Source organism: Cinclus cinclus, chromosome 2 (genome assembly GCF_963662255.1).
Source record: "Cinclus cinclus chromosome 2, bCinCin1.1, whole genome shotgun sequence".
In the NCBI taxonomy this organism is placed as follows: Eukaryota; Metazoa; Chordata; class Aves; order Passeriformes; family Cinclidae; genus Cinclus; species Cinclus cinclus.
In genome coordinates this window covers 29866242-29891096 of record NC_085047.1, presented here as the reverse complement: position 1 = coordinate 29891096, position 24855 = coordinate 29866242, and the positions used below count along the sequence as shown (strand labels likewise).

At 44.1% G+C, this 24855-nt stretch overlaps 1 protein-coding gene and 1 non-coding gene across 2 annotated transcripts; both read right to left on the bottom strand.

Annotated features, from left to right (window-relative positions):
- Positions 1 to 404: 404 nt before the first annotated feature.
- Positions 405 to 24806, bottom strand: NCAPD2 (non-SMC condensin I complex subunit D2). Its single transcript, XM_062513292.1, has 31 exons — positions 24683 to 24806; positions 24517 to 24592; positions 24361 to 24419; positions 23723 to 23904; positions 23039 to 23178; positions 22613 to 22740; positions 22405 to 22528; positions 22176 to 22323; positions 21078 to 21275; positions 20451 to 20585; positions 19817 to 19901; positions 19027 to 19201; positions 18699 to 18820; positions 17561 to 17770; positions 15439 to 15613; positions 13851 to 13935; positions 13587 to 13720; positions 12472 to 12604; positions 10866 to 10950; positions 10599 to 10760; positions 10144 to 10358; positions 8318 to 8429; positions 7884 to 8007; positions 7507 to 7662; positions 7123 to 7300; positions 5998 to 6092; positions 3890 to 3970; positions 1628 to 1814; positions 1270 to 1388; positions 969 to 1138; positions 405 to 804 (listed from the first exon to the last, which is right to left on the bottom strand). The coding sequence occupies exons 1-31, from the start codon at positions 24804 to 24806 to the stop codon at positions 722 to 724; spliced, it is 4200 nt and encodes a 1399-aa protein (XP_062369276.1). The 3' UTR covers positions 405 to 721.
- LOC134041483 (small nucleolar RNA U85) lies at positions 23980 to 24302 on the bottom strand. Its single transcript, XR_009933025.1, has one exon. It is a non-coding gene; the product is annotated as a small nucleolar RNA U85 (small nucleolar RNA).
- Positions 24807 to 24855: the final 49 nt, after the last annotated feature.

Below are 24855 nucleotides of genomic sequence, written 5' to 3'. Positions count from 1 at the left end.
ATTTGCAGCAAATACACTCCAGAAAGCAGTAAGACAATCAAGGATCTCAATATACTTAATAACTTATCAAATTAGCATTGTTACAAGTTACTTCTGAGGGTTTAATGGTAGATTGGTTTTCTTCTTTTAGCTTTTAAATTTTTTTTTTTTTATGGGCTATTGTTTATTGAAGTTAGCCTTTCTATCTCTCTTTCTCCACTCCACTCCTTGAACACGTCCTTGATGAGATATGCACAAGAAAAAAGATGCAGGTACCTTCCCCTCAAAACTGTGCTTGGCTATACAGGACAAGAGCTTCAAAAAAGATGAAATACAACAGGGCCTAAACCCAGCACAGCTGCATTGGTCCTGTGTTAAAAGCTGAATAGTATAGTATAAAGCACATACAAAATGAGAAAGGGAAGAGCATTTTGTACCCTGTGGGTAGCTGGACTCTTCAAAAGACTTTCTTCCAAAGATTTTTTTGTTATTAAAATAAGAGCAGCTTATTCTCATTGGCAAAGTCAGGGCAAAATAAGTCCAAGTGGCAACTATGTTCATCACCACTGCCTTTCTTTGTGGAGATATCAGAAGAAAGGGTTGGAATTGCTTTAGCCTGGTGTTAACTTCCATTTTGTCCTCCTTTAAAGCACTGTTGTGTTATGGGGTAGTACAGACAAGAAAAGGTGACTTGAATAAAAGGAGTTTTATTTTTAGTTAAAGACAGTGGCAGATGGTTCCCTCAGCGTAGCTGTCGGGCTGAAGATCTGGTGATGGGAGTTGTTTTGGTGGGGGTTTCTTCCTCTCTTAATTCTGCTGATAGTTCTAAAGAGAGTAAAACATGTCAATAATGAGCACTCCATGGCCTTGAGCAGAGAAATCTATAGGCAATCTCCACAGTGGTCTGAAGCCCATGACTAAAGGGACATCCCTGTTGGGCCAAATCTGTAGTCCTTGCCCCGTTCGAGCACACATGTGCAGTGCCTTACCATCCTCAGAGTTGTTCTCCTCGTCGCTGGAGAAGGTAATGATGGCTTTTTTGCGTGGAGGGCGTTTCTGGGCACGTTTATGATTTCGAAGGGTGCGGGATGGAGGTGTGACAAAATCGTCATCTGTGTTGGCTGGGCTCAAGGGCTGGCGGCGTGAACCTGTCAAGAGAAAGGGAAAAAAAAATAGAGAAAGGCAGCAAACTTTTGTCTGTAAGTGTGAGGAAACGTCCTTAGGTGTTTCTGCTGGACTGTGGGATCAGGGGAAGGCTGGAATCTCACAAAAAGGAACATACTTCTTATTGGTTTCCGCTTGGCTGTCAGTGGCATTGGAGTCTGACTTCCATCCTGGCATGTCTGTGTTGAATCCAGTCCTCGGTTATGGGAGGCAGACAGCTTCTGCTCCAGCTCTTCAGCTAGAGCCTTATGGAGATGTAAAACAGCAGTGAAGGGAAAAAAAAAAAAATAGAAAGTGAGGGGGGAAAGGAGTACTACATCCATAGCAGAATTGCCATCAAGTCAAATAAATACATTGATAAAGTGTTGGGGGTAAAGAACAGTCTGCTTGAAATGAAAAACTGCTGGGCTTTCCAGTCACTGTATGTAAAAAGCAAAAAAAAGCAATTGTTTTTCTGGCCTGGACCCTCGTCCCACACCCTTACTTTAGTCTCAGGTTTGACGCCTGCTCTGCGGAATCGAGCCAGCATGGTCTGGAAACAACTGTAGACAGCTGGATCCTGGAGCTTGTCTGCAAAGCAGTCATAGTTGTCCTGCAGCTTATGAAGGCCCCGATCCGAGACTGGAAGCAGAGCAAGGCAGTGGGACAGATCCCGATACTGACGCTCAGTCCTGGGAAAGACAAAGATCACCATTAGCTCCTACAAAAAGGGGTGGGTGAGGATGAGCACATCTCACCCAGAACTAGCACCATTTCCTGCAGCTTCTTCTACCCTGCAGAACATGAGACTCAGGTAGTTCTGTTACAGGTCAGTGACAGGGTGCTGTACCATACCACATATAATCACCACTGTATTCCATGACACTGACTTAGTGCCTGTTGGAAAAACATGAAGGTTCTACTACTAAAGAACAATTGTTTGAAAAGTGTCAAAAGTTATTGCTGACCAGGAGGAAAAGACTCAGTGAGGTCAGGACTCCTCTTGAAGGGCCTTTTTTTCAACCACATTACAACCCCCCCAAGCTGTTCACTTTTGCATGTTTGAGATGATCTCAAGCAGAAGCTGTATTTGATGTTCTTTCTCCCTTTCCTGCTTAGTTACATAAAGAAGGTCATATTCATTAAGTTATAAAGTAAGCAAATAACAAATGCTGTATCAGAGAAGGACTACATTCAAATTCCAGCAAAAGTTACTGGAATAAAACCAAAGGGAAAGAAAAACAAAAGCATAAACTAACATCCCTAATGTAGATCACTGTGATAGAGTGGGAGGGGGAAAAGCAAGGCCAAAGCCCCTATTTTTAATATACACAAACTGAGGGCCTCAAGTCTGCCCAGCGCATGCTGTCTCAAGATGCTCTGCTCAAACCCAGATAGACTGAGAACAAAGCACCCAGGTGTTTCCACCTTTACAGTCTCAGTGACACCTGGCAAGTTGGTATGTTTAGAAGTCCAGAAAGGCTGAGGAGGCTGATGGTGACTGCAAAATCTTTTCTGATAAGCTCCTGGTTTAGCCTGGAGTGAGAGTTTTGCTCTAGCAGTACCACTAGAGCGCACCAAGTTGATCCCCTTTGTGATACAGAAATATCAGGACATTCTTTTAAAGGTGAGACACAACTTACACAGAGACGGTTATTTACAAATGTAGTGTGAAGAGCTCACCAGTGCTCCTGGGAGGCAACTGTGGAGAGAGGGACCACTCTCCACTCTTGCTCAGGAAACAAAATCCAAATATTTTGGGAAATATGCAACTCCCTGAGGCAGCTGAGCAAGTCACATGCCCATGCACTGTGCACAAATGGCCAAGATAAGCAGACAGCTTAAATCTCAAGGGCAAAGCCACAACAGTGGAGAAGGAAAACCACGAGAATGGAGGAAAGCAGGGTACACCAAATCCAGTGGAAGTTAAAATGAATATATCTCACAGGAAGTACATGACAGGGAAGAAGATAAATTTCTATTATTATTATTACTCTTGGAAGGAAACAAAAAGTGTACACCTGGATCAGTGAAGTTACAGCTTGGGGAACAGGGGAAAAACAGCAAAAAAACCCCAAACCCAGAAAGCAATATTATATACCAGATTCACAGCATGGGTCCTGCATTCTATACTCTGTAATCAGCAATGCACAAGCAAGGCATGCAGATCTTGGAGATGGAGCAGAGCAAAAGCCAAAGTTTTCGGTGGCACAAGCCCTTAGGTAAAATAATAATAACAATAAAAAAACAAAACGGGGTCCTAGGCGTAGACTCAGGTACTGAGCAGCCCATGCATACAGAACAAGGACAGGCCTTTATCAGCTGGATAGCTGAGATCATCCCAGACAGAACTGCTGGAGAGATCTCAACTTCTTAGCTGAACACACTCATTTCCCAGCTGAGCTGCAAGGGAATAGCCCGTGGAGAAGGATCCTTTACAAAGGTATGTAAAATCCACATGTGGGATGTCTCCTTGCTCAGTTGTAATGCAGATCTAGACTGTTACAAAACTTTCCTTATAAAAGGAAGAAAGAGGGGGTCAGTCACTGCATAATAAAACCAGAAACCTTAATTTATAAGTATTCATGTACTTTTAGGAGAAGATAGTTAAAATAAGCAGGACCTAAACCAAGTTATGTTGCATTTGTCACTTTGTCACGTGAAGAATATAATGGGAACCTTTTACAACCACCACATACAAGCTCATTTCTTCTGAAAAATTCTGAGAAACAGAAGTGCTTGGCAGGAAAGTTAAGATTCAACCCACCTGGCAGTCCGGAATCTCTGACAAAGTTTCTCCACCAAGCTTTCTGTTTGTTTATCTTTTGTAATATATGAGAACAGATGTCTGCAAGGGGAAAAAATAAAGCGCAAAATATTACAGCCCACAGAGGAATCCCCATTTCAGGCAGGAAGGGTGCTGAAAAGGCAGCAATGCTGACTTCTTATAAGTTTCTTCCATCCAGTTTTAAGACCATGCAGCACCTCTAGACGATCTCCTCACTTCACAAGTTGCACTGACGGACTAGTTTATCTGGCAAGTAAACCTTGAGCAGAGCACTGTGACATGCAGTATTTTCCCCCCTCAAAACCATGCTTGTGACTTTTTCACTACAAATTTGCTGAAAGTGTTTTGTTGCATTTGGATCACTGCAAAAGTGAGCACTACTTTGCACTAAAATGGGAACAAAGCCTAACAGAACTTAAATGCTAACCTAATCAATTTTTCCTTAGCTTCTTGAGAAATAGACACACCTGGACTTTAGCATAGTTAAGTACTTGTGCATTTTGCACTATGTCCTCTTAGAAATCACTGAATAACTTTTATTTATTAAGAAGGTTCTGCTGCTCTCTCTTTTTCTTGTACCAACATTTCTTAACTTCAGCTCAGGTTGCCACTGGCCTTGATATAATTGTTCTAAAGCACTTCCTTGTTCAGTTTTTGTTATGTCTACAACCACTGCACCAAGCTGCTTTTCTAAGGTACATAACAGAGACAGCATTCTCAAGAGTCCTCCCTCTGCATTTGTTTCAGCATCAATTCATCTTTAACTACTAATTCCCTTATTTTCCTGTTTAAAGGTGTGTTAATAGATGATCCTCTCTTTAAAATTAATTATTCTTATGCTAATTTGATACTGGTCTACATTGTCAAATAAATACAATCTCTTCTCTTATTTGCCAGACACCTCCAGTTCCCTTCATGTATACTGCTGGAAGTCAAAAGTCCATCTCACACCTGTCTTAACCCTCCCAATTGGACTTCAATGCAATTGTTACACTTTATTTCTGTGGTAATACCTCCAGTTTGATATTAATTAAAGACGGTACCGAAAATTCCAAAATTATTTTGAATTTTTCTACATGCTGCCTCTTGTCTCCCTGTTATGGTTTGCTTCACTTCAGGCATTAACTTCCAGTTCTACGTGTGCTGTCAGGAACTGCAAGCTATAATTCCCAGTATTTCACCTTAATTAAAGCTGAAGCAAAATATCCATCTACTTTTGTCACCTTAAATTAATTTTAGTCTCCAATTACACCCTCACTAATGGATCTTTTCTGTGTCTTGCAATACCTATCTGTCCAAAATCCCATCCCTCTTCCTAAATGCATTGGATTCTCATAGACAGAAAGACTAGTTGGAAAATCACAGATTTTATTGTTCTTCTCTTCAGCAACAGCAAAACTTTTGTCTAACACCCCCTTCTATAATCAATACAGATTCAAATTACTCAGAAAAACCCTCATGTGGTTAAGATTCAGAAATGAGAGAATGCCTGTACTTCACCAATAAAGACATTATTAATGCTGTCTATGAGCAGCCAATAACCTCAGATTGAAATATTCCAATATCTCTGTACCCCAGAGTCAGGCTTTCTTGAAAAAAACTGAAACCAAACAAAAACCAAACAATTAAAACAAAACAAAAACCTAAAAAACCCACACAAAACAAACCACCAGAAAGCCACTACAGCCCAAACCTGTTACTTTAACTACAGCTTTAGTAAAACTGCTTACAAAACTCCAATAGCCACCAAAATGACAAAGGCAGCAGTCTTTAAAACCTGTTCTGTTTTCCTAATGTTGGAAATCCATGTTCCCATGCGTAAAACCAACTATTTTCCTTTTCTAGAGGAAAAGTAATTTTGAGTTCTTACTCTTTGTACAGTCTCTCCTCACCCCTAGCTGTGTGGCTTTAAAATCAATTTCCCTCAGCATGACTCCATTTCCAGTACAGACTGAAAAAGTCAGATCAAAGAGAACAATTGAAAAAGCATTTTGTACATGTCAGTGTAGTTCTTTTTCCCTTGATATGGCACCCCCTTTGCATAAACACAGTCCTGGTAATAAGAGATTTATTTAACCTCAGAATACCTCATAATAGTGTGGAAGGGTTCCTCCTCTATGCCACTGTTGGGATCTGAGAGATGACTGATGATGTCTGGAAGCAGGTTATAGACAGCATTACCCTGTGCAGAACACAAGTTTCTACATGAGATACATAATTATAAAGGATAATTTGAGTCAAGCCAAATAAGCTGCCCACTTAAAACAACCTTCTTTCTCTCCATCCCAAATCTACTGACTGAAAGCATCAGCTTTTTGAAACAAGCTGTACACAGCCAGCCAAACCTATCCAGGACTATTTGGCTGGGGGGAAGAAACTCAGCCAACCAGCAAGCTAAACACTGCACCCCAGCTCTGCTCTTTGGCAGATCTGGATTCAGTTTCTTTGCCTTCCAACCTTGTCACAACCCAACAAAGAAAGCTTCCTAATAAAGGAAACAGCCTTTCAGTTCATGGAACTGCTTTCTATCTGCCCTGAAAAGGTCCAATCCATATTCTCTTTCCCACTGCTTTTACATAGCTTTGTCATATACGCTGCAGAGACAGGAAGGCAGTGCAGTCAGGTGGCCAGCTCTGCTTCAACAATGCAAACCATGGCAGAAAAGCCCCAGTGTCACTGCAGCCTCTCAGGCAGAAAATACACATACTCTGAAGGGCCCATGTGAGGCTGCACATGCAATGAGCAGTCTACTGGGGGTAATGCTTTGCCTGTTCTTACTTGCTGGATCAGAAACTGCTACAATTTACCTATCTCAGTGTCCCCACAGCCAAGAACAACTCCAGAAGGTTTCAGAGAAGGTGCACTGCCTGAGCCATAAGGTCAGGGAACTCTGCTGTAAAGCCTAAAGGTGAGCTACAGAAAACTGCTCCTAACCCTGGGCTGGGCATACACAAGAAAGCAAAGGGAAAAGGCAGTGGTTTGGAGCCTGCCTTCCAATGTGAATGGATTGAGGTCAAATTCAGCAATATCAGGTGGGGATGAAGCAAAACTTGTATTGCAAAATTTCTTTTAACTACCCTTATTTAGTCCACAGAGAGACAGACCAATGGTCTACACCATTAAAACATCTGCTCCAGGACTCATGTAATTGGTCCAGCCTCCAACAGCCCTTTCCTGCTCTTGTAAAATAAGGTCACTGAGCATCCACTTGCCTTGTTGGCGAGTTCACCGAAGAAGTTCTGAGCCACTCCCACGATTGCCTCCTCTGGGTCTATGAGCAGAGTTGCCATTTCACTCACTTGCCCCTTCACCTTTACCATGTCTTTGAGGATGAGGTGAGTCATCACCAGCCCAGCCGTCTGCCTCACACTCGGGCAGGGGTCCCGCAACCTGACAGGAGCAAACAGTTACTGCAGAAAGCAGCAAGGGAGTGTCTCTGAGTTACTGGTACTCATGACAGCCCAAAGCTCTGGTATACCTGCACCAGCATCTTCAGATTTGCTTTCCTGGGTCATTCTCACCTTCTGGAGGTCCAGTGTCACCCTTCCACAGGGTTTTCATCACATGTCCTCTCCCAACAATGAGTGTAGCATTACCTGGCATAGAGATGTGATGTCCAAGGCTCCACCACGTTGGGGAAGCGGATGGCTAGATCTCCTGCTGCAATAATGAGGTTGGATCTCACACCAGGCAGGGTGGATTTCTCCATCATTGTGAACAGCAGACGCAAGTGGGAGTCACAGAACTCAGAGCTAACAAGACAGGGTACAGGAAAGAAGGGATAGATAGCAAAAATTCCTTCTCTCAGAGAGCAGAGAAAAAAAACACAATTAAAACAATTAAAAAACAAAATTTAAAAAAAGCAATCAGTGAACACTCTTCTGTGTTTGTTCTTTCCTTGGGAAAGGAATTGCAACATTTGCTTTAGTACTAGGAAGGCTGGGAAGAGAACACTGGCTTGGCTCAGCAGTACCTGATCATGCAGAGTTTGCCAAGAGTGAGGGCTGCGGCAGCTGACAGCGCCGAGTCACTGTAGAGTCCAGGGTTGTTGCAGATTTTAAGCACCAGTGGAACAAAGGCAGAGAACAGGTGCTTTCCTAGAGAGTGGGGATAAAGACAGTAAGCATGAGAGCCCCATTTGTGCATTCTGCTTTAAGAACAATTACTCCATTTATTCCAGAGCTACTGCAAACTACAGATACTGGTTGACTCACTTTCACCACTGAACAACCACCTCCAGAAAGGCAGAGCCAAGTAACAAACAGCCTACAGAGAAACTGACGCCATGGAAAATGACAGTGCTTCCTTCCAAAGGAAACGGCTTCCTCCTTCAGGACCTGTTAACCACTGTACCTGTTCTTTCACGCAGGCAGCCAGCCAGTATTCCTTGGTGGCAGGCACACTTACCATCTAGAAGTTCTGTCTCACAAATGCTGCGGATGAGCTCGGCCTCGGTGTCATCAGCTGTGGCTCCCACAAGGCCCAGCTCCTCCTCCAGAGTGGTCTCGTTCCCTGTGCTCTGTGCAGAGAGGAGACTGTAAGAACTATGTCAAGCAACAATAACCTCTTTCTTCACAGGGTTCTCTTCTCTCAGGTATGAGAGATATGCATGTTACCAGCTGCACAACTAGAGTGAAGAGACTGACACAGAGTATAATAAGCCATTTCCCCACAAGCACGAATGAAGCTGTGAAGTCCAGGATTTGCCAGTCCACATGCTATAGAACACCACTTACAGAATCACATAGTTAGGCTGGAAGGGACCACAGTGGGTTATCAGGTCCAGCCTTCCTACTCCAGCAGGGAGTCTGTCTTTCTGTCTTCCTGGAAACCTTTCACATTGCACAGGATTGTGTCCAGATGGTTCTTGAGTACCTCAAGTGAGGCAGACTTCACAACCTCTCTGGCAACCTGTTCTAGTGCTTGGTCACCCTCACAGTAAAGAAATTCATCCTCATATTCAGGTGGAACTTCCTGTGCATAATTTTCTGCCCATTGCCTCATGTCCTAGTGCTTGGCACCAACAAGAACAGACTGGCTTCATCCTCTTGGCACCCCTTCTTCAAGTATTTACAGACATTGATGAGGTCCCCTCTCAGTCTTGAGGCTAATAAGCCCCTTATAACTCTCAGCCCCTTATATAGAATCCTTATAAGCCCCTTGAGGCTTATAGTCCTCAGCCTTTACTTCTGAGAGATACCCCAGTCCCTTAATAATCTTTATTGCCCTTCACTGGACCTTCTCCAGGAGCTCCATCTCTCTCTTGTAATGAGAAGCCCAGAATGTAAAGAAAGCCTAAACTATTGACACTATTAAGATAAAACAGACCTAGGAGACATCCAGCATCAGTGTGTGAGTCCTTCATAAATTAAGGGACATTCAGATACTAAAAGCAAGAAACTCAAAGCAGCCTTTGAATTCCTGGTTTTGTGAGTAAGATTTTGGGAAACCTTATAGCAAATAGAAAGCAACACAAGAGAAGAAAGGAGTCACAGGCATTGCAATGGGGACCAGAGCTGTATAGAACTGCTACTTTGTAAAAAATCTCTTAATAACCTCCTCCTGTATAGAAACAGGTAACCAGGTAGATGAGGAAATGAACTACAAAGTACTCTGTAGACTTATTAGTATAAGCATCAAATAGAGACTGGATATCTAGATGGACACGTATTTCTTTCTTACCCAGGGAAATCAGCCTCACACTCTGGAAAACATTTCAAGGTATACACCTAACCAAACAGGACATTTGTAGCATCCAAATCACATTAGAAAGACTACTGTTAAAACTTTATAATTACTACCTAACAGAGGATAGGACGCTCAAATCTTCTGGACTGGGGTTCTAGGAAGCCTTTTTCCACAACTCAGGGCACAAAAGGATGTTCTTCACTGCTACTGCATCAGTTGCAAAAGATTGCACTGGTAAGAAAGAAGGTGATGAGTGAAAGGGGAATGTTTGCCTGAAGCAGGATGATAAGCATGGCCAGGATATCATACTTCATTCCCTCCCCTCTGCCTCTTCAAAACTCAAGACCAGTGTGGGAGTTTCAGTGAATAGGGTCATTCAAGTATGTCAACTCTCCCTGTCAATCCTGGCCAATATGTGTCTGTTTCTATTCCTGAAGCACACATTGTCCTGTACCTCATGCAACCTCAGGACTGCATTTTTCAGAAGTTTGCTGTAGCTGGGACACTAGAAGAGCTGCCCATAGGAAAAAACCCTTGGCTCTCACCTGTGGTCTCTGCTTCTTTGTGCTGGTGTCAGATTGCTTCTTGGTCTTCTCCTCTTTGAGGATGCGGCGTCTGCGTAGCTCTGCACTCATGAACATTTCCAAATATGCTACCTGCTGCAGTGCCACCTGTCCCACAAGGGACACCAGGTGCAGCAGCAGAAATGTGGGGAGACTGTCACCACCATCAGAGATTCTGTGTGGAGAATCCTCTGCATCTAAAGGAGAAAAATGATCACAGTTCAGTGTTGACCTAGACCACTTCCCCATTAGTTAATGTCAAGTTTCACCATTTAACCCATCTCCACAGTCCACAAATTCCTTCACAGCACTCACATCCTCCCATGCCAACACTTCCACCAGCCCCTCAGCTCCATTCTCCTGCAGTTACTCAAGGCCATCCAAAGCAGCACTGGAAACCTTAAGTACAGATTTCCTTAATCAGCTTTTTTCCTCACCAGCTTTCTGCTCATCAGCCTCCTGCAGCTTCTCCAGAGCTTGCTGACAGCACACATGCAGGATGTCAGCACAGATCTCCTCTGCCCCTTCTGCCAGCTGGTAGATGAGTGTTACAGCTGCCTCCATGAAGGGGATCCAGTGACTGCTTGGCTGGGCAAAGCCTGATGAGAAGAGGGCGCAATGTACCCACACATACCAATGATAACACAGGCAAGTCTTGCAGTTGTACCCCATCTCCTCCAAACCTCCTGCCGACCTGGGCTCACCTTTACTCACTGTCTCACTCAGGCAACCAAAGAGCATGTGGTTCTGTGGCAGTCGAAAAGGGGCACTGTTCTTCTCCAGTGCTGCCTGCAGAGACAAGTGAGTTACTCCCATGGGAGCAGCACATGAGATCCCTCCATGCCCTTCCCAGCAGTTAACCTTTCTGTGTCCACAATGTTAATCAAACTCATGCCAGGGCCATCCAGTACTGCTCTGCAGCTAAACGTGCATCAGGGACATTATTGTCACTTGTGACAGCGTGGTGACTACTGGGTGGATTTAAAACTTGGCCAGACTATGATCCCAGGCCAACCCAGAAAGTTCCACCATCTCACCTTAAATCATAATAACTTTTGAAATGTCAAAAAGATTAATTTTAAATCTGATATTATTTACTCCACTCTCTGCAATGAATGAAGAGGGAAACCTCTGGAGTATCAACAGTAAATCAACTTTGCTAAGGGTACTCAAGAACTATTTTGGTTTGTTTAAAAGCAAAATACCATCAGTGGAAACAACACAGGATAGGTCTGGATCCAAGGCCACCTCACACTTAGGTTGATGCACATATCCTGTATCAGTCACACCACCTTTTAGGTTGGGAGCAAGATAACCCAGAGAAATACTAAACCAAGTATGACAATACCTGAGGTGTCCCAGCACACCTGTATCTGCCTGATGAATATACATTTGAACAAAACAGAATTTGCTTGAGGATTTACCAGCTTTCAGTAGCTTGAAACAAGAACTCCTGATTCACCACAATCCTGTCCTCTGTACTGAATTTCTGGTTGGGAGGATGCGTGGGGGGAGAAGAGCTACTGCCAGTCAGTCAGTCAAATATTTTCAGTTCAGTCCCTTTTCACATACAAGCTGAACTGCCGACTTAAGTTAACCAAAAATTGAATTATAGCCATCTTTAGAACATTTAAGAATGTTGTGATACACATTAACTCATGAAGTTCGTGCAGCAACATCCCCAGTGGAAGGGGCTGTCACAGAATGATGCTGCTCTGTGAAGGACTGCTTTTGTGATAGAACACCTGAACCAAAATGCCCCAAATGACTGTGTCAAAAAAAAACAAACAAACAGATTTTTTTCCAAGTGCATTAAAAAAATGTATAAATAGTTTCACAGGGAAAGAAGCCATCAACCATCATGTTCTTCTAAGTACAATATGGACAGGTTTGAAAACCTTTTATGTTTTATATTCTGCTGTACAGCTGACAACTCCTGAATATCAATTAATAGGGAGGGCAAAAGAATCACACCACCAGAAAATACCAGTAGAGGAAAGGGCTTCATGGTTGAGAAAACACAAGTCAGTTTAGAATTGGGAATCTGAAGAAGAGAATTGAAAGGAAAACATATTTTCTTGTGCACTGAACTCTTTACTAATTGAATTCAGCCTGTTGCCTAATGAAAATTCTTTTATTACATGTTCACTGGTGTGTGCTAAGCTTTCCAGACAGTGCTGCTGAATGGTCTCAACCTACTTAATTTCAAAATCTGTAAAAATATGATTACCTCTCTCTCTTCTTCCATAAAAACAATTTCCCCCCTTTCTTTGTTTCCGGATGACCTCAAGAACAAACCCAGAGCCTTACCTTGGGGTTACTGGCAAGTTTGGAAATAACATTGCATACTTCTTGAGGTAGCCTATAGTCTTCACATGCCTTCTCAGACAGCCCTATTGTCACCAAGATGTCCAGGTTGCTACCAATGATCTCTGGTTTTCCTCTGTGGAATGGAAGGGATGGGGCTATCATATGAGGTGCTGCTGAAAGTTTACAGAAGTATGGATAACCAAGGGAAATTCTCCTTGTGCCTGGTAGAAGGGAGTGGTTTGAATAAGAGGGGAAAAAATAAAACCCATCCAAACGACTCAAGATACTGCTAGAGGAGCAGCAAGCAATATTCCACAGAAGCCAGTGTAATCCACTCTCCACTAGGATATGAGTTTCTCCAAAGTGATCAACAATGGGCACAGCCTCTTTGTAAAGAAATATTCTTGACTCTCCTTTCAGAATTGACCAAAACTTACAAGGGAAGAAAAACAAAAATGTTGGAAAGTAGGAAAGAGTCCAAGAACTCATGACTTGTGACATATACCATTCCTTCCCCTACTGTGGGAAAAAAACAACATTATCCAAAAAAAGCCAATCCCAAATCCATACCCACTCGTTCCCCTTTCTGTCTGTGAAAGAACTTTAGGATCATCATTATGCAGGCCTCTTTCTGACTAATGAAGGACTGAAGTAACAACAGCGAGAAGAGCAGGTAAGTTGAATGTCAAAAGGTTACTGGGCTGGGACACTGAGGAAATGAAAACCTTTTAGTGCAGACAGATTTTTTTCTTGTCTCCAGAAACTGAAACAGATTCATTTTTCTTCATGCTAAAGGTCCCAGACATCTCTACTCAGCAGCTTCTCACTGTTCTTATCCAAACACAGACAAAGCTGCAGAGTTGTGACACTGTAAACTCTGGGAAGGGATGGGCATTCGCACAAGGAAAATAATCTCATCATAATAATTCAGAGGCCGTGCTGGTGGGATCCAGCACAACTGTGTTCAGTTCCAGGCTTCATTACCCCATGACAGGGTTACTATTTTTGAAGTTCGAGCCAAAGAGTCAGCTGATGCAGAACCCACAGTTCTTCAATAAAAATTGACTCCCTGTACATCCTTCCACTCACAGGCTTTGACCTGGCCCCAGGCTCACCGTGCCATCATCCCCAGCAGCATCACAGCAGCGCGGCGTTCGAGCGACGAGCATGGAGATTTTTCTGTGAATCGCTCCCAAAGCAGCTGGGTCACAGCAGGCTTTATTTCATCTTTCTGCATAAACTCTGAGATCTGCAAAAGGAATGCAAAAAAATTAGAGAGAGGCAAGGGAGAATGAACTTCAAAGTAAAGATGTAATCTGCAATGACTACCATTTTAATAAAAGATACACAATCCAAACCCAGGCCAGGCAAATACTCACTATTTCCTCTAAGCACTGTATCGTTCCCAGTGATGCATCCACCATGATGAGAGAGAGAGAATGCACCAGGGCCTGTGCCTTGGCCCTTTGAAAGGGGAAAGATAACAATAAAATATTAAAAGGTAAAGAAAAAGCAACTGTCACAATTACTGCCCTACTGAAAGCGCTGAAAACATCTGTTGGATAACAGAGATGATCCACAGGATCAGGAAAACTCCCACAACAAGCTTGAGTTCTCAAAGTCACCCAACTCAAGTGCCAATTAATTACCATGATGTGTGCTTAAAAGTCCATTGCCTTGTGCACTGGTGCTCCTTCTGGTGCTGAAAGATCCAATCAGAGGCACTAACCAGCCACTTCCCAGTTTACTCTCAACCATAAGTACAATTCCCTAGAAACTGAAAATCTCTCCATGAACAAATGAGGACAGAGCACAAACTGTAGAAGTGCTGTCTCCAGGCAATATTATCAGGAAAGAATAAGAATCAGCAGGTGTTCTTTATTGCTCTGATGGTACAAATGAGGGCGAGTTGTGGTGCATCTCACGAGGGATCACACTTATCTTATTGCACAAGTATCCAACAGGACTTACAAGTGGGTAAGCACTAAAATAGGGCAAGTGCCACAGCAGAGAGGAGACACAGCTCCTCTCTAGTATGGAAAAAGCAAACTTGCAAGTGTCAGCCAGCTCCCACCACCAAATCCTCAAGAAGGATAAACAACAAAGACCCTTTAACATCCTCCCATCTAAGACATGTAGAAATTGTTAGAAAAATATTTAAGATTGTTCTGACTGAAATAGAAACACATATGAAAGCACCCAAATAAGAACTAACCTTGTATAGTGTGAAGGATAAAGAAATAGGGAATGTGTTGTGTATATCAGAAGCAGAATACCTACACATGACCAAGGCCACAGCATGTATGACTTGTCAGCAAAAAAACCTGAGCTTTGGTAAGAGAAATATAGTTTCAACTTTAGACCACACTGTTCCTCTTATTATCCCAGCAGGATGAACAACTACAGTTATAAAAAAAACTCAAAAATGGGACAACTGACATTGGCTAACAACTTTGGCCACAGAGAGTCAAGTATGTAAGACTCCTGGACATGGGATGACTCTATATCAACAGTTGACTCCTAACGCTCTGAAATTCACTGTGGCCAGTCAAGAACCCTGCTGGCAAGAGAAACATTCATAATTAACACTTCTGTTCCCTATCAGATAGGGACCCTACCCAGATTATTTAGGCAATACTTTGTATGAAAGTGAAATCTATGAGAACAATAAATATTAGTGCCTGAAAACAGTTTAACTTCAAGTAATTCCCAGCATCTGCTTCTCAAGGCCTCACAGATTTTTGCTGTGTGAATTTCCTACACATGAGCTCTATGATGAACCAGGAACAGAAGCTCAGCAGTAGGTCCTGCAGGAAGATGGGGTTACCCAGGTAATTACCTTATGTTTCAGCTCAGCATGAAGCATGGCAACTCTCAGTTCTCTTCCTGTCCACACCCCATTCCCAACAGCAGAAAAGGGATGGGGGGAGGGAAAGAAAAAAAAAATCTGATTTGGAAGATCCATACCTCTCTGAATCCTCGCTGGGGCTGAGATAGAGCTGTCTGTAGGCATTCAGCACGGCCTCCTTAATTCCAGGCTCCTTTGACCATATGAGAGGCAGCATCCTGCGGACTCCAAGCAGTGCCTGGGGCACACCAAACTGTGAGACTGTCACGAAGAACTCAATGGATTCCTGCACCACTGCAGAGAGAAGAGTTGTGATAGTGCAGTTCTTTCCCAGTTCCCATTAGAGAGGCCATTAAAACAAATTCATAGGAGTACTGGTCTCACAGCAATCTCTACAAGCATCTAGAGAACAGTGCTACTGTCTGCAGAGGGCTTGAGTCAGAATGGGATCACTAGTACAAAGATGTGTATGTCCCAGAAAAGAAACACAGATTAACAATATTACAGCTGAATCAAATGTGATATGGTTAGGGAAAGAGCACAGAGACTATCTGTGAGAAAGAACAAAATTCTCCTCTGCGAAACAGTAACTTGGGGAAAAAACAACTCAGTCACAGCAGACAGCTGTATATAAGCCCCAGTGCAATGATATAACTAGAGGAACTAAGCTATTTGATATACAAATGTGGTAAGGAATACTGTGTTTGTTTTCAGCTTGACTACTCCTGAAATAGACTGCCCAGTCTTCTCATAAGACAAAAAAACCCCCATTAAGTTAGACAGCACCACAAGACATACACAGCAATGGTTGGAGGAGTTGTACAGCTAACAATTTATAGTTTGATCTCTGGTTAAGTAAGAGCTTTTACCAGTATAAATCCTTACAAATCAGAATTAAGAACATCTAACAGGTGAGCTTGTGTGCTTTTCCTGCCCCCAGTCACACCACAATGCATACATTTGCAACAGAAAAAAATTTTAAGTCTTCAAATATTAAATTTTAAAAAAGGCTAAGAGATGTGAGCACACACATCCCTTAGCACCAGGCTGTTACCCAGCAGCATACTCTCTCCAAATAGAGACAATGTCTTAGAACACCTTCGCTGTTTAGATACTGAACTTGCCTTCCTTACACTACAGCACAGAGTAACAGGGAGGCAAAAAGTTATTAAAATTTGTATATCCATTAAAAAACACCCCCACAATCAAACCCCAGGTGTTTAAGTACCAGGTAGGGCAATTTCTTGGCCCTGAGCTTCAAAGGTTCAGTGTAAAGACACTGAACCCAGGAGTTCATTTCCATGTGTGCAAATAACTAATGACACCAAACCTTGCTGGGGAAGCCCACATGCTTATTGCAATTAACATGAGCCCTCAACACAGATGAAGCCTCAGAAGTGTTCGCATGAAATCTGAGGCACTGCAGTGCCCACACCCAATCCATATCTCAGATCTGTGCAAGTGGATGTGCTGGAGAGGGAGTTGTGCCCCTCATCCCTTGGAAATGCCAATTTCTGATAAACACTACAAAAAAGTCTAAGTGATTACATTAGTTCCAATATTAAACAGGAACAGCTGAATTAACTCAAAGGCCGTCTGATCACCACCTTTCTCTACAGCACTGAAGAGGACCAGGCCACACAACTTTTTGAGCAGGCTCGTGTTTAACTAGAAAATAAAATTTGAGGAAAGGTGAGTTAGATGAGACCAGCTGCTCAGCTCCCTTCTGTGGCCAGCATAACAGCTGAGGCTGTGTCAGGGCACTGAGAACGTAACCAAACCCAGCTTTACTGGTCAGGCTTACTTTGGGAGAGCCTCAGCTGAGATGATGAACATCCCTCCCTCCCCACAGGAGGCAGGGTAAGTTTCCACAAGTGAATTCACTTTGGTCACTTGGCTGTTTTTTTTTTTTTTCATTTAAAAAGTTCAAATACATTTCATATGTTTTTAAAAACAACTTTCAAACATAGTAAAATAAACTTTTTCAACCTTGTTATTTAAAAAAATGGATTCCTAAAAAGCCTGTTTATGCCTTATTCAACCCCTTCATGACACTCATTTAGATGGTGCTCGCTTTTCCAACACCCTGGAAGTGTCCATGACATCTGCTCAATGAAGAGCAGCTCCTTCAATCTTTTCTCCTTCTCCTGGAGCTCTACCACTTCAACATCTTCTCTCAAGCAAGGAAAGATCTAGAAATGCTGAATGGGAAAAAAACGGCCCCACAGTTATTTCACAGACCTGAGACAGAGTTTTCATACATCATCTTGCCGATCAGATTCAGAGCTTCTGTGATTTTCACTGAGAAGTTGTAAGCATCTTGCAGGTACTGCACCAACATTTCCTGTTTGACCAGCTCTGTTTGAGGCTGATCGTCCTGCACATCTTCTTCAACCTCATCACTGCTGCTGTCATGTGGAGGATCCTCACTGTTCCCACCTGGGCATGATCCTACACAGCACACTTGTTTGTAAGCAATACTCAATGAATACAGGAGAAACAGGAACAGTTTGGGGCATTTTAACCCTCCCCTCCCCATCCCACAGTGACACCTTCTGAGAGCCAGTATACAAAAATCCAAATTCTGCCATCAGACCTAGCTACAAAATCTCAGCACGCTGTGAAGAAAATTCCCATACTACAGTGTGATGCTCCAGAGACATGCCAGCTTGGTATAAAGGCATGGTCCATTTGGGGTAAACTCCATTAAAATGCTGATGGGGTTAATCTGAATTTGATAATTCCCCAAAGATAGATGAGGGCCCTAAAAGGGAACCAGGGAGAAGGCAAACACTACTGCTCCCTAGCAAAGTTTGTGCAAGTGTGGAGAGTTCACAAAGTTAAGATTTTTAGGCAATAGACTTCCAACAGAAATATGCTCAACATGATTGGCTAAGCAATCTTATACTGAAACAAACACCAGACATAAAGTATATGAAGTCTTGAAAATACCTCCAGAGGTTCAGGCCCCCAGATAACCAAGACTTTGCTTGAACCATATACTTGGTCAAGGCTGCTAAGGATAAGCATTATGTGCCACCACCTGTTCAGGAAGCAGAACTCCTGACAAATTAAGACAGGGCAGAAGGGTGGGAGTGACAACACTGGCTTCACTCCCCTCAGATATTATGTGAGTTAAAGCACCAGAAATGCACTTTTACTGGGACCATAGAACTGTTCCAACCACAAATTAAGATCAATGTGATCCAGCTAAAATGCCAAGGTACTAGATGAACAAACAATGCAGAGATGCTGCAGCTGTCAAGTACACACAGACTGAGCCTCACAGGTCAGAAGGAGGGACAGAGCATTCCAGTGGATTTTAGTCTGGCTCTGGCATTATCTTGAACTTAGGGAACAGACAAAGGGATATAGTTACCTGTGTAAAGTCTCTTCAGAACACCCAGGATTGTTGCCTCCTCGTTCTCCTCTCCAGGGTCAATGAAAGGTTCCTTTCCCTGGAAGCGACATAGGGCCTTCTGCGTAAGGCGGGCTGCGCTCCTGGACAATGACATTGCCCAAGAGAGTATCAGCAACACATCAGAGCAGAACATAAGGGAAAACATCCAACTTTGCCCTGAACGCCTGAGAAAGCAGCTCCTACTGGTGTCTTGTGCTGGGTGCCCACATCAATCCCTTCCTACAGAGTAATGTTACTGGAAATCACCCCTTGGGATAAACACTGTCAAACTGCCGAGCCTTCTTACTTGTAATTCAGCTTCTTCAACAGCCCAGTGATTTGCTTCACTGTCCTCTCCAGTGTTTCTTCGACTTCCAGCACCTCCTCTTCCCCTTCCTGCAGTGGCTGAAAGAGCTGCTGTGTGGCAGCCCGAACTTCTGGCAGCATTGCTTCCCACTCTTCCTCTGGGGCGACCACTGGAGCTACTTAAAAATCAGAGGGAATGAACAACACAGACTCAGGTGACACCTTTAACAGGAAGGAAAAACTCATCTGAAATTTAGGAATTATACTTTCCTTACCCCCTCCCCAGGCAGGCACTATTCCCATTGCTGATCCCACCCAGACTGCAGTGAGAATAAGACAAGAACTCTGACTAAAAAAAAATATAAATTACTAAAGGCAGGAAAAAAAAAAAAAAGACAGGTAAGAGAACCATAATTTCTTTAGCCTTGGACTTCAGTGCTGCCGACAAATCGAGTTTAAATAACATCTAACAAAAATCATGACTCAAGCAGTCCTTGAGTGATAGAGGAGAGAAACCTAGGAGGGTGTTCATAGACATTTTCAGTTCTTACCTTGAAAACAGAATATATAGCTATAAGGACGGTTGATTTATACATGGCTATTAATATGATCCTTTTATAACACCACCATAAGGAAAACCACTGTGAATTTAATCCCAGCTGTCTGGTCTCACAATCTTACACAGGTAAGATCTGAGACAAAAGCTGTCACAACCTGGGAGCAAATTTAGTATGAGGAAAAGTAAATTCTGGACTGTCCTAGAAAGTGGAAAGAAGAAGAAAGGAAATCACCTGCTGTGGGTCTATTACGATCCCTCATTTCTTTCAGTTTCTGCACTTCTTTCTTAAGTGGCTCATCCAAGTCAGTACAGCTTAGCTGAAGATGTCAGGAAGAGAAGAAATATGTTAGTTATCCTCCATTTCCTGAAATGCTAGAATTCTCTCTCTTCCACTCCCTGCTTCAGTTGTCAATCCCCAAAGATAAACCCTGTTTTTGGGAAACTGGAAGAGTAGACTCTGGCCCTGATCCTAGAATGAGAACGGCTCTAAGTTGTAAGTCTAGGCTCAGAAACTCAGGAGAAGGTGCTAAACACAAAGAGCTGCAGATCCATGAAGAGTATTCTAAAAAAACAATTTTGATCCTAAGGAGAGAAACCTCACAGTGGGTTCAAAACTGCTGCAGGTTTTTACCTCAATCACATCCCTCCTTGCCTTCAGCATAGCTATGAATTTCACCAAGAGAGGGATGAGCCCAAGAACTCAAAATTTGAACCTGGGAAGACCAGAAAGCTGCCACCTGCAGAGTCAAAGGCTACATTGTTCCTCCAACAAGACAGAGAAATGCTACTGCCATGGCTATAGCACACTGCAGATATTTAGCCTGCAAACAGGTATCTAACATATCCACCATATGAATCATTATTACCTTGCTGGAGAAGGGATTGTTGGACAAAAACACAGCCAGGAGCTGGATGGCATTTTTAACCACTATGACAGATTTGTCTTTGAGCCGCCCAACAGCTAGCGACACCACAGACTGAAACTGAGTCAAAGGCAGGGCCTGGAACACAAGAGCACAGATAAAGTTATCAAGAAGGCCCAGAGACTTGGGAATAGTTTACTGCAGACATATTCATGTACTAAAAAGCAGAGATTATAGATTTATTGAAAAAGTCTAGGGCTCAAAAGACCTCTGTATATATTCTGGTCCAGCCTCCACTGAAAACAAGCATTTAAGCTATCCAGGATCCTGTTGAGTTTTAGTGTTTCTGGTAACTGTGAAAAGAGCTGTATGGTATGTTCTTTTCTTCTACATTGTCCCGGTAACAAATAGCAACACTTAATTTCCACTCCACAGCTTGGCCCCTCCACCACCCCATGATCTTTGGTCTCTTGGAAGAAACTGCAGACACCACAGTACACAGGGACAGCACCTTCCCCTGTTAAAACTTCAATCTCTGCAAACAAAAAGCAGGGCGGCAAAAGTTCCCTCAGAACACACAAGATGGGAAGAGATGACCGAGTCAGTACCATTTGCCCAGTGCAAACTTGCCTTGCTCTGAACGATGTGAGTGAAGAGCTGCAGCACACGGCTGCGAACAAAGCTATGGACATCACACACGTGGGCCTGCAGTATATCCAGGAACTTGTCCCGAGTACCACGGGCAGCTTCCTCCAGCTGGTCACCATTCAGCATCTGCACCAGCACTTCTGCCATAGCTGCCAGAACAGCATTTCGCATCATGTAACTCTGCCAAGACAGGAGTTGTTCAACTAGGTACAGACCAAAATACATTATTTGATATGCCCAGGGTTTGGGCCATCCAAATACCAGGCTCCAGTCCTAAGTGAATTTTCTCAGTACGGATATTGTATTAAGCTTGGGTGAACATAGCTGTATCTGCAAGACAGAGTAACCTCTGCTATGAAGACAGGCTGAGAGCTGATCTTGTTTCAGCCTGCAGAGGAGAAGGCTCTGGGAAGGCACCTTTCAGTACCTAAAGGGTCCTATGAGAAAGCTGGAGAGGGACTTTTAACCAGGGCATTCAGTGACAGGGCAAGAGAGAATGGCCTCAAAGTAAAAGTAAGTTTAATTAGATATTAGGAAGAAATTCTTTACTGAGAGTGTGGTGAGACACTTGAGCAGGTTGCCCAGAGAAGCTGTGGATGCCCCATCCCTAGAACTGTTGAAGGCTATGTTGGATGGGGCTTTGACCAACCTGGTCTAGTGGAGGGTGTCCCTAGACATGGCAGAGGTGTTAAGGTCCCTTTCAATCCAAACCCTGCTATCTAGGTAGGTTCATAGAAGCCAAGAATTGACATAAGAAACACTTACAGCACGTAAAGAAAAAAATAACACTGACAAACTCATGAAGTGCTGAAGAACAAGGGACAACAATAGGGATCCCAGACGAGTAGGCAGTCTCCTGTTCTCTGACATCTGATAGTGACAACCAGACAGTGACAACCTGATGAGATGTCATGGTTTCTGTTCCCTTTGCAACTTTTAAGTAAGGGCAGAACCTATTCCAATAGAGCAGGTTTTGGATACTTGAGCTGTGTGAAAGAGATTCTGTTTCCAGACAGAAAAATTGGATAGCAGCATCTCTACCATCTGACTTTTCTGGACAGGTGACTTTGTGAAAGGTACCTCCCCATCCAAGTGAGGCAGCAGAACACTCATGTTGGAGAGCACCAGAGCTGGAATCTGTTCAGCCAGTTCACTTATAAAAGCAGCATAACCCTTGACTCCAGAAGCCTCACGAGCCAAATCCTGGGGACATTTCTGTCCAATTTCCCTGTACAGAAAGATGAAACAAGGAATGGGGTGCCTCAAGTTGCTAGGGATAGAAGGACAAGCCTCCAGGTGTTTCTCTCACCTTAGCAGTTCACCCACAAGGTTTTTCAGACCATACTCTTTAGCCCAGAGACTCACAGCCCGTGCAAACACCGGGGCTACATGTTCGAAGTGCTGCAGCATCTGTGTGATCTTCAGAGTGGCACCTTTCACATGTGAGAAGAAAGAAAGAGGTCAGGGAAAGTAACTGGGAATGGCTTCAGGAAGAAGGCAGAAGAGCAGGAACTCACTGAACATGTGGTCACAGTGAACCAGAGCTACAGCAAGCAGATGTGTCACGGCCTCCCGTGTGACCCGGTACCTCTGAAGGCCGATACTTGGATTCTCCAGGATACGGTAACAGCTTCCTGTCATTAAGCTAAACCCAAAGAAGACAGACAGCAAACCTCACTATCACAACTTGAACAAACTTTTGTTTGAGAGGTTCTTCAGCGTCCTCTAAAAATCATCAAACATCTGAATTTTTTGTGGCCTGCTTGAGGAAAGGAAGTGATTCCTATACACATGGCTTTTGCCTTGAGCTGTTTCCTCAGTTTCCCAATGATCTACACCCCACAGAGGGCTGTAATACCATCTCATTGGTAGATCTATCATTTAACCTTTTATCCCTCAGAACCAGTCACTCATTCCACACATATACCTGCTCCAACTCATACCTGACAAACTCTTCTTCCACTGCTAAACCACCCCAAAGCTGACAGAGATCCAGCTGCAGCAGCTGTGTAAGCAGACGTAAAACTGGCTCCCTCTCCTCTTCCCACAAGGACCCAGAAGTTTTGGCATGGTTTTTCCTGTTCTAGAAAAGACATTAAACAGTGAGATATATCAGCAGCTTCACAACAGACAAAACCCCATCACACTACCCTGCTTCCTTTAAAATAAAAGAAATCTGTTAAATTCTACAGTATTAGGAGAGACACAGTGAGATGTGTGAGATCACAAGGGGCTTTTTTCGCCCAGTTCTTCTCTCTCACCTCAGGCCAGCACCAATGCCTTGTGTGGTTTAAGGTTTATACCTGCATCCACTGCTGCCATCTCTACCCATAGAAAGGAAATATTGATAAAATACTGGCACACTACATTCTAGACAGAAACTGAAGAATGAAATAGAAAGGCCTGGGCATCCAGGTCCCTGCTGATGTTTAGAGATATGATTGTCCCTTTGCCTGTTTTCTAGGCACAGTTTCACAGGAGCACCAGTGCTCCACATTATGGACTGCTCTTGCAGGCATCATGTTTATATAAACTCTGATATAAAATCTGATAGATACTATGGAGTTCAGCAAGCTTAAAATTTTATTCTGACTTCTATCATCTTTACTACCAGTCTTCTCACTTACCTTCCTACCAGGATCTGCCTCCAAGCAACTGTTCTTGCAGGTTTCCATTTCAAAGGCATCCATCAGGCCAGTCAGCAAATAGCAGTTCATCTTAAGAGCATTGAGGTGAGCAGCTCGGTCTGCATGGCTCAGCCCAGAGTCGCTCAAGATAGCAGGAAGTTCATTGGAATGATGGGACACCACTGAGGAGAACCAGAAAGTCATGAGCACTTCTTGCCACGTCCCTCAGCCATCCTCTCCTTTGGAAGGCTTACAGCAGTCATCAGATTACCAAAGATGTGTGCTCACATCTCACCAGCTGTAACATGGACTGCCCCCTGCAACCCAGACCTTGGGCATGCTGTCTTGTCCTATCCCCATAGCCCTCCATCAGCTCAGAGAAACACTCGCTCTGAGCTGATACATCCCACAGATGTATTTTCCAGGGACGTGGGCAAGAGGATTTTCTGTCGGTCTGCCCTTACAGCGAACATGCACAGCTCAGCATCGTTCACCAAGATTACAGACCCGTATGACAGGAGTGGGCTGAGGGTGCAGCCCAGCTGGCCGAGTCACATTAGCCTTTATATCATCACTGAGCTGCCAAGGGAAAACAACCTCCTTTAGTCCCGCGTCGGCCGGAAACAGGGGGTACCCACCGTGCACCATCAGCTCCAGGGCGTCTTCCTTGACAGCTACGCCCACGGTTCGGAAGTGGCTGCGGGACAAACACAGAGCATAAGGGCGGCGAGCAAAGAGCGCCTGGCAGAGGGGCGAGCGCCCGCTCCTCCGCCCCGTCCCCGTTCCGTACTCACTGCAGCACGCTGTACACGCAGTCGAAATGCTGCAGCACGGCCAGCGCGCCCCGCGCACGGAAGGCGGCCCGGAAAGCTGCGGCAAAACACGGAGAGAGGCGGGGGATTGCCGTGAGCCGGCGGCAGGACCGGGTCCACCCAGGAAGGGGGTGTGGGGACACCTTACCTGAGAGTGCGGGCGGCAGCTCGCGGGCGGGCAGCACCTCCCGCACCACGTAGCGCCCGGGGCCGCCATCCCGCAGCAGATCGGCGGGAGCGAGAGGCAGATGGAACTCTGGGGCCGCCGCCATAGCCGCCACAGCCCCGCACGGCCCCGGGCGCTCGAAACAGCGCGCGCGG

Coding starts and splice junctions, on each gene's coding strand:
- NCAPD2 (XM_062513292.1), bottom strand. CDS start 24,806: ATGGCGGCGGCCCCAGAGTTCCATCTGCCTCTCGCTCCCGCCGATCTG. Junction 8,430..10,143: donor CAAAGAAGCAGAGACCACAG/GTGAGAGCCAAG, acceptor CTCTCTGCACAG/AGCACAGGGAACGAGACCAC. Junction 805..968: donor GGAGAACAACTCTGAGGATG/GTAAGGCACTGC, acceptor TACTCTCTTTAG/AACTATCAGCAGAATTAAGA.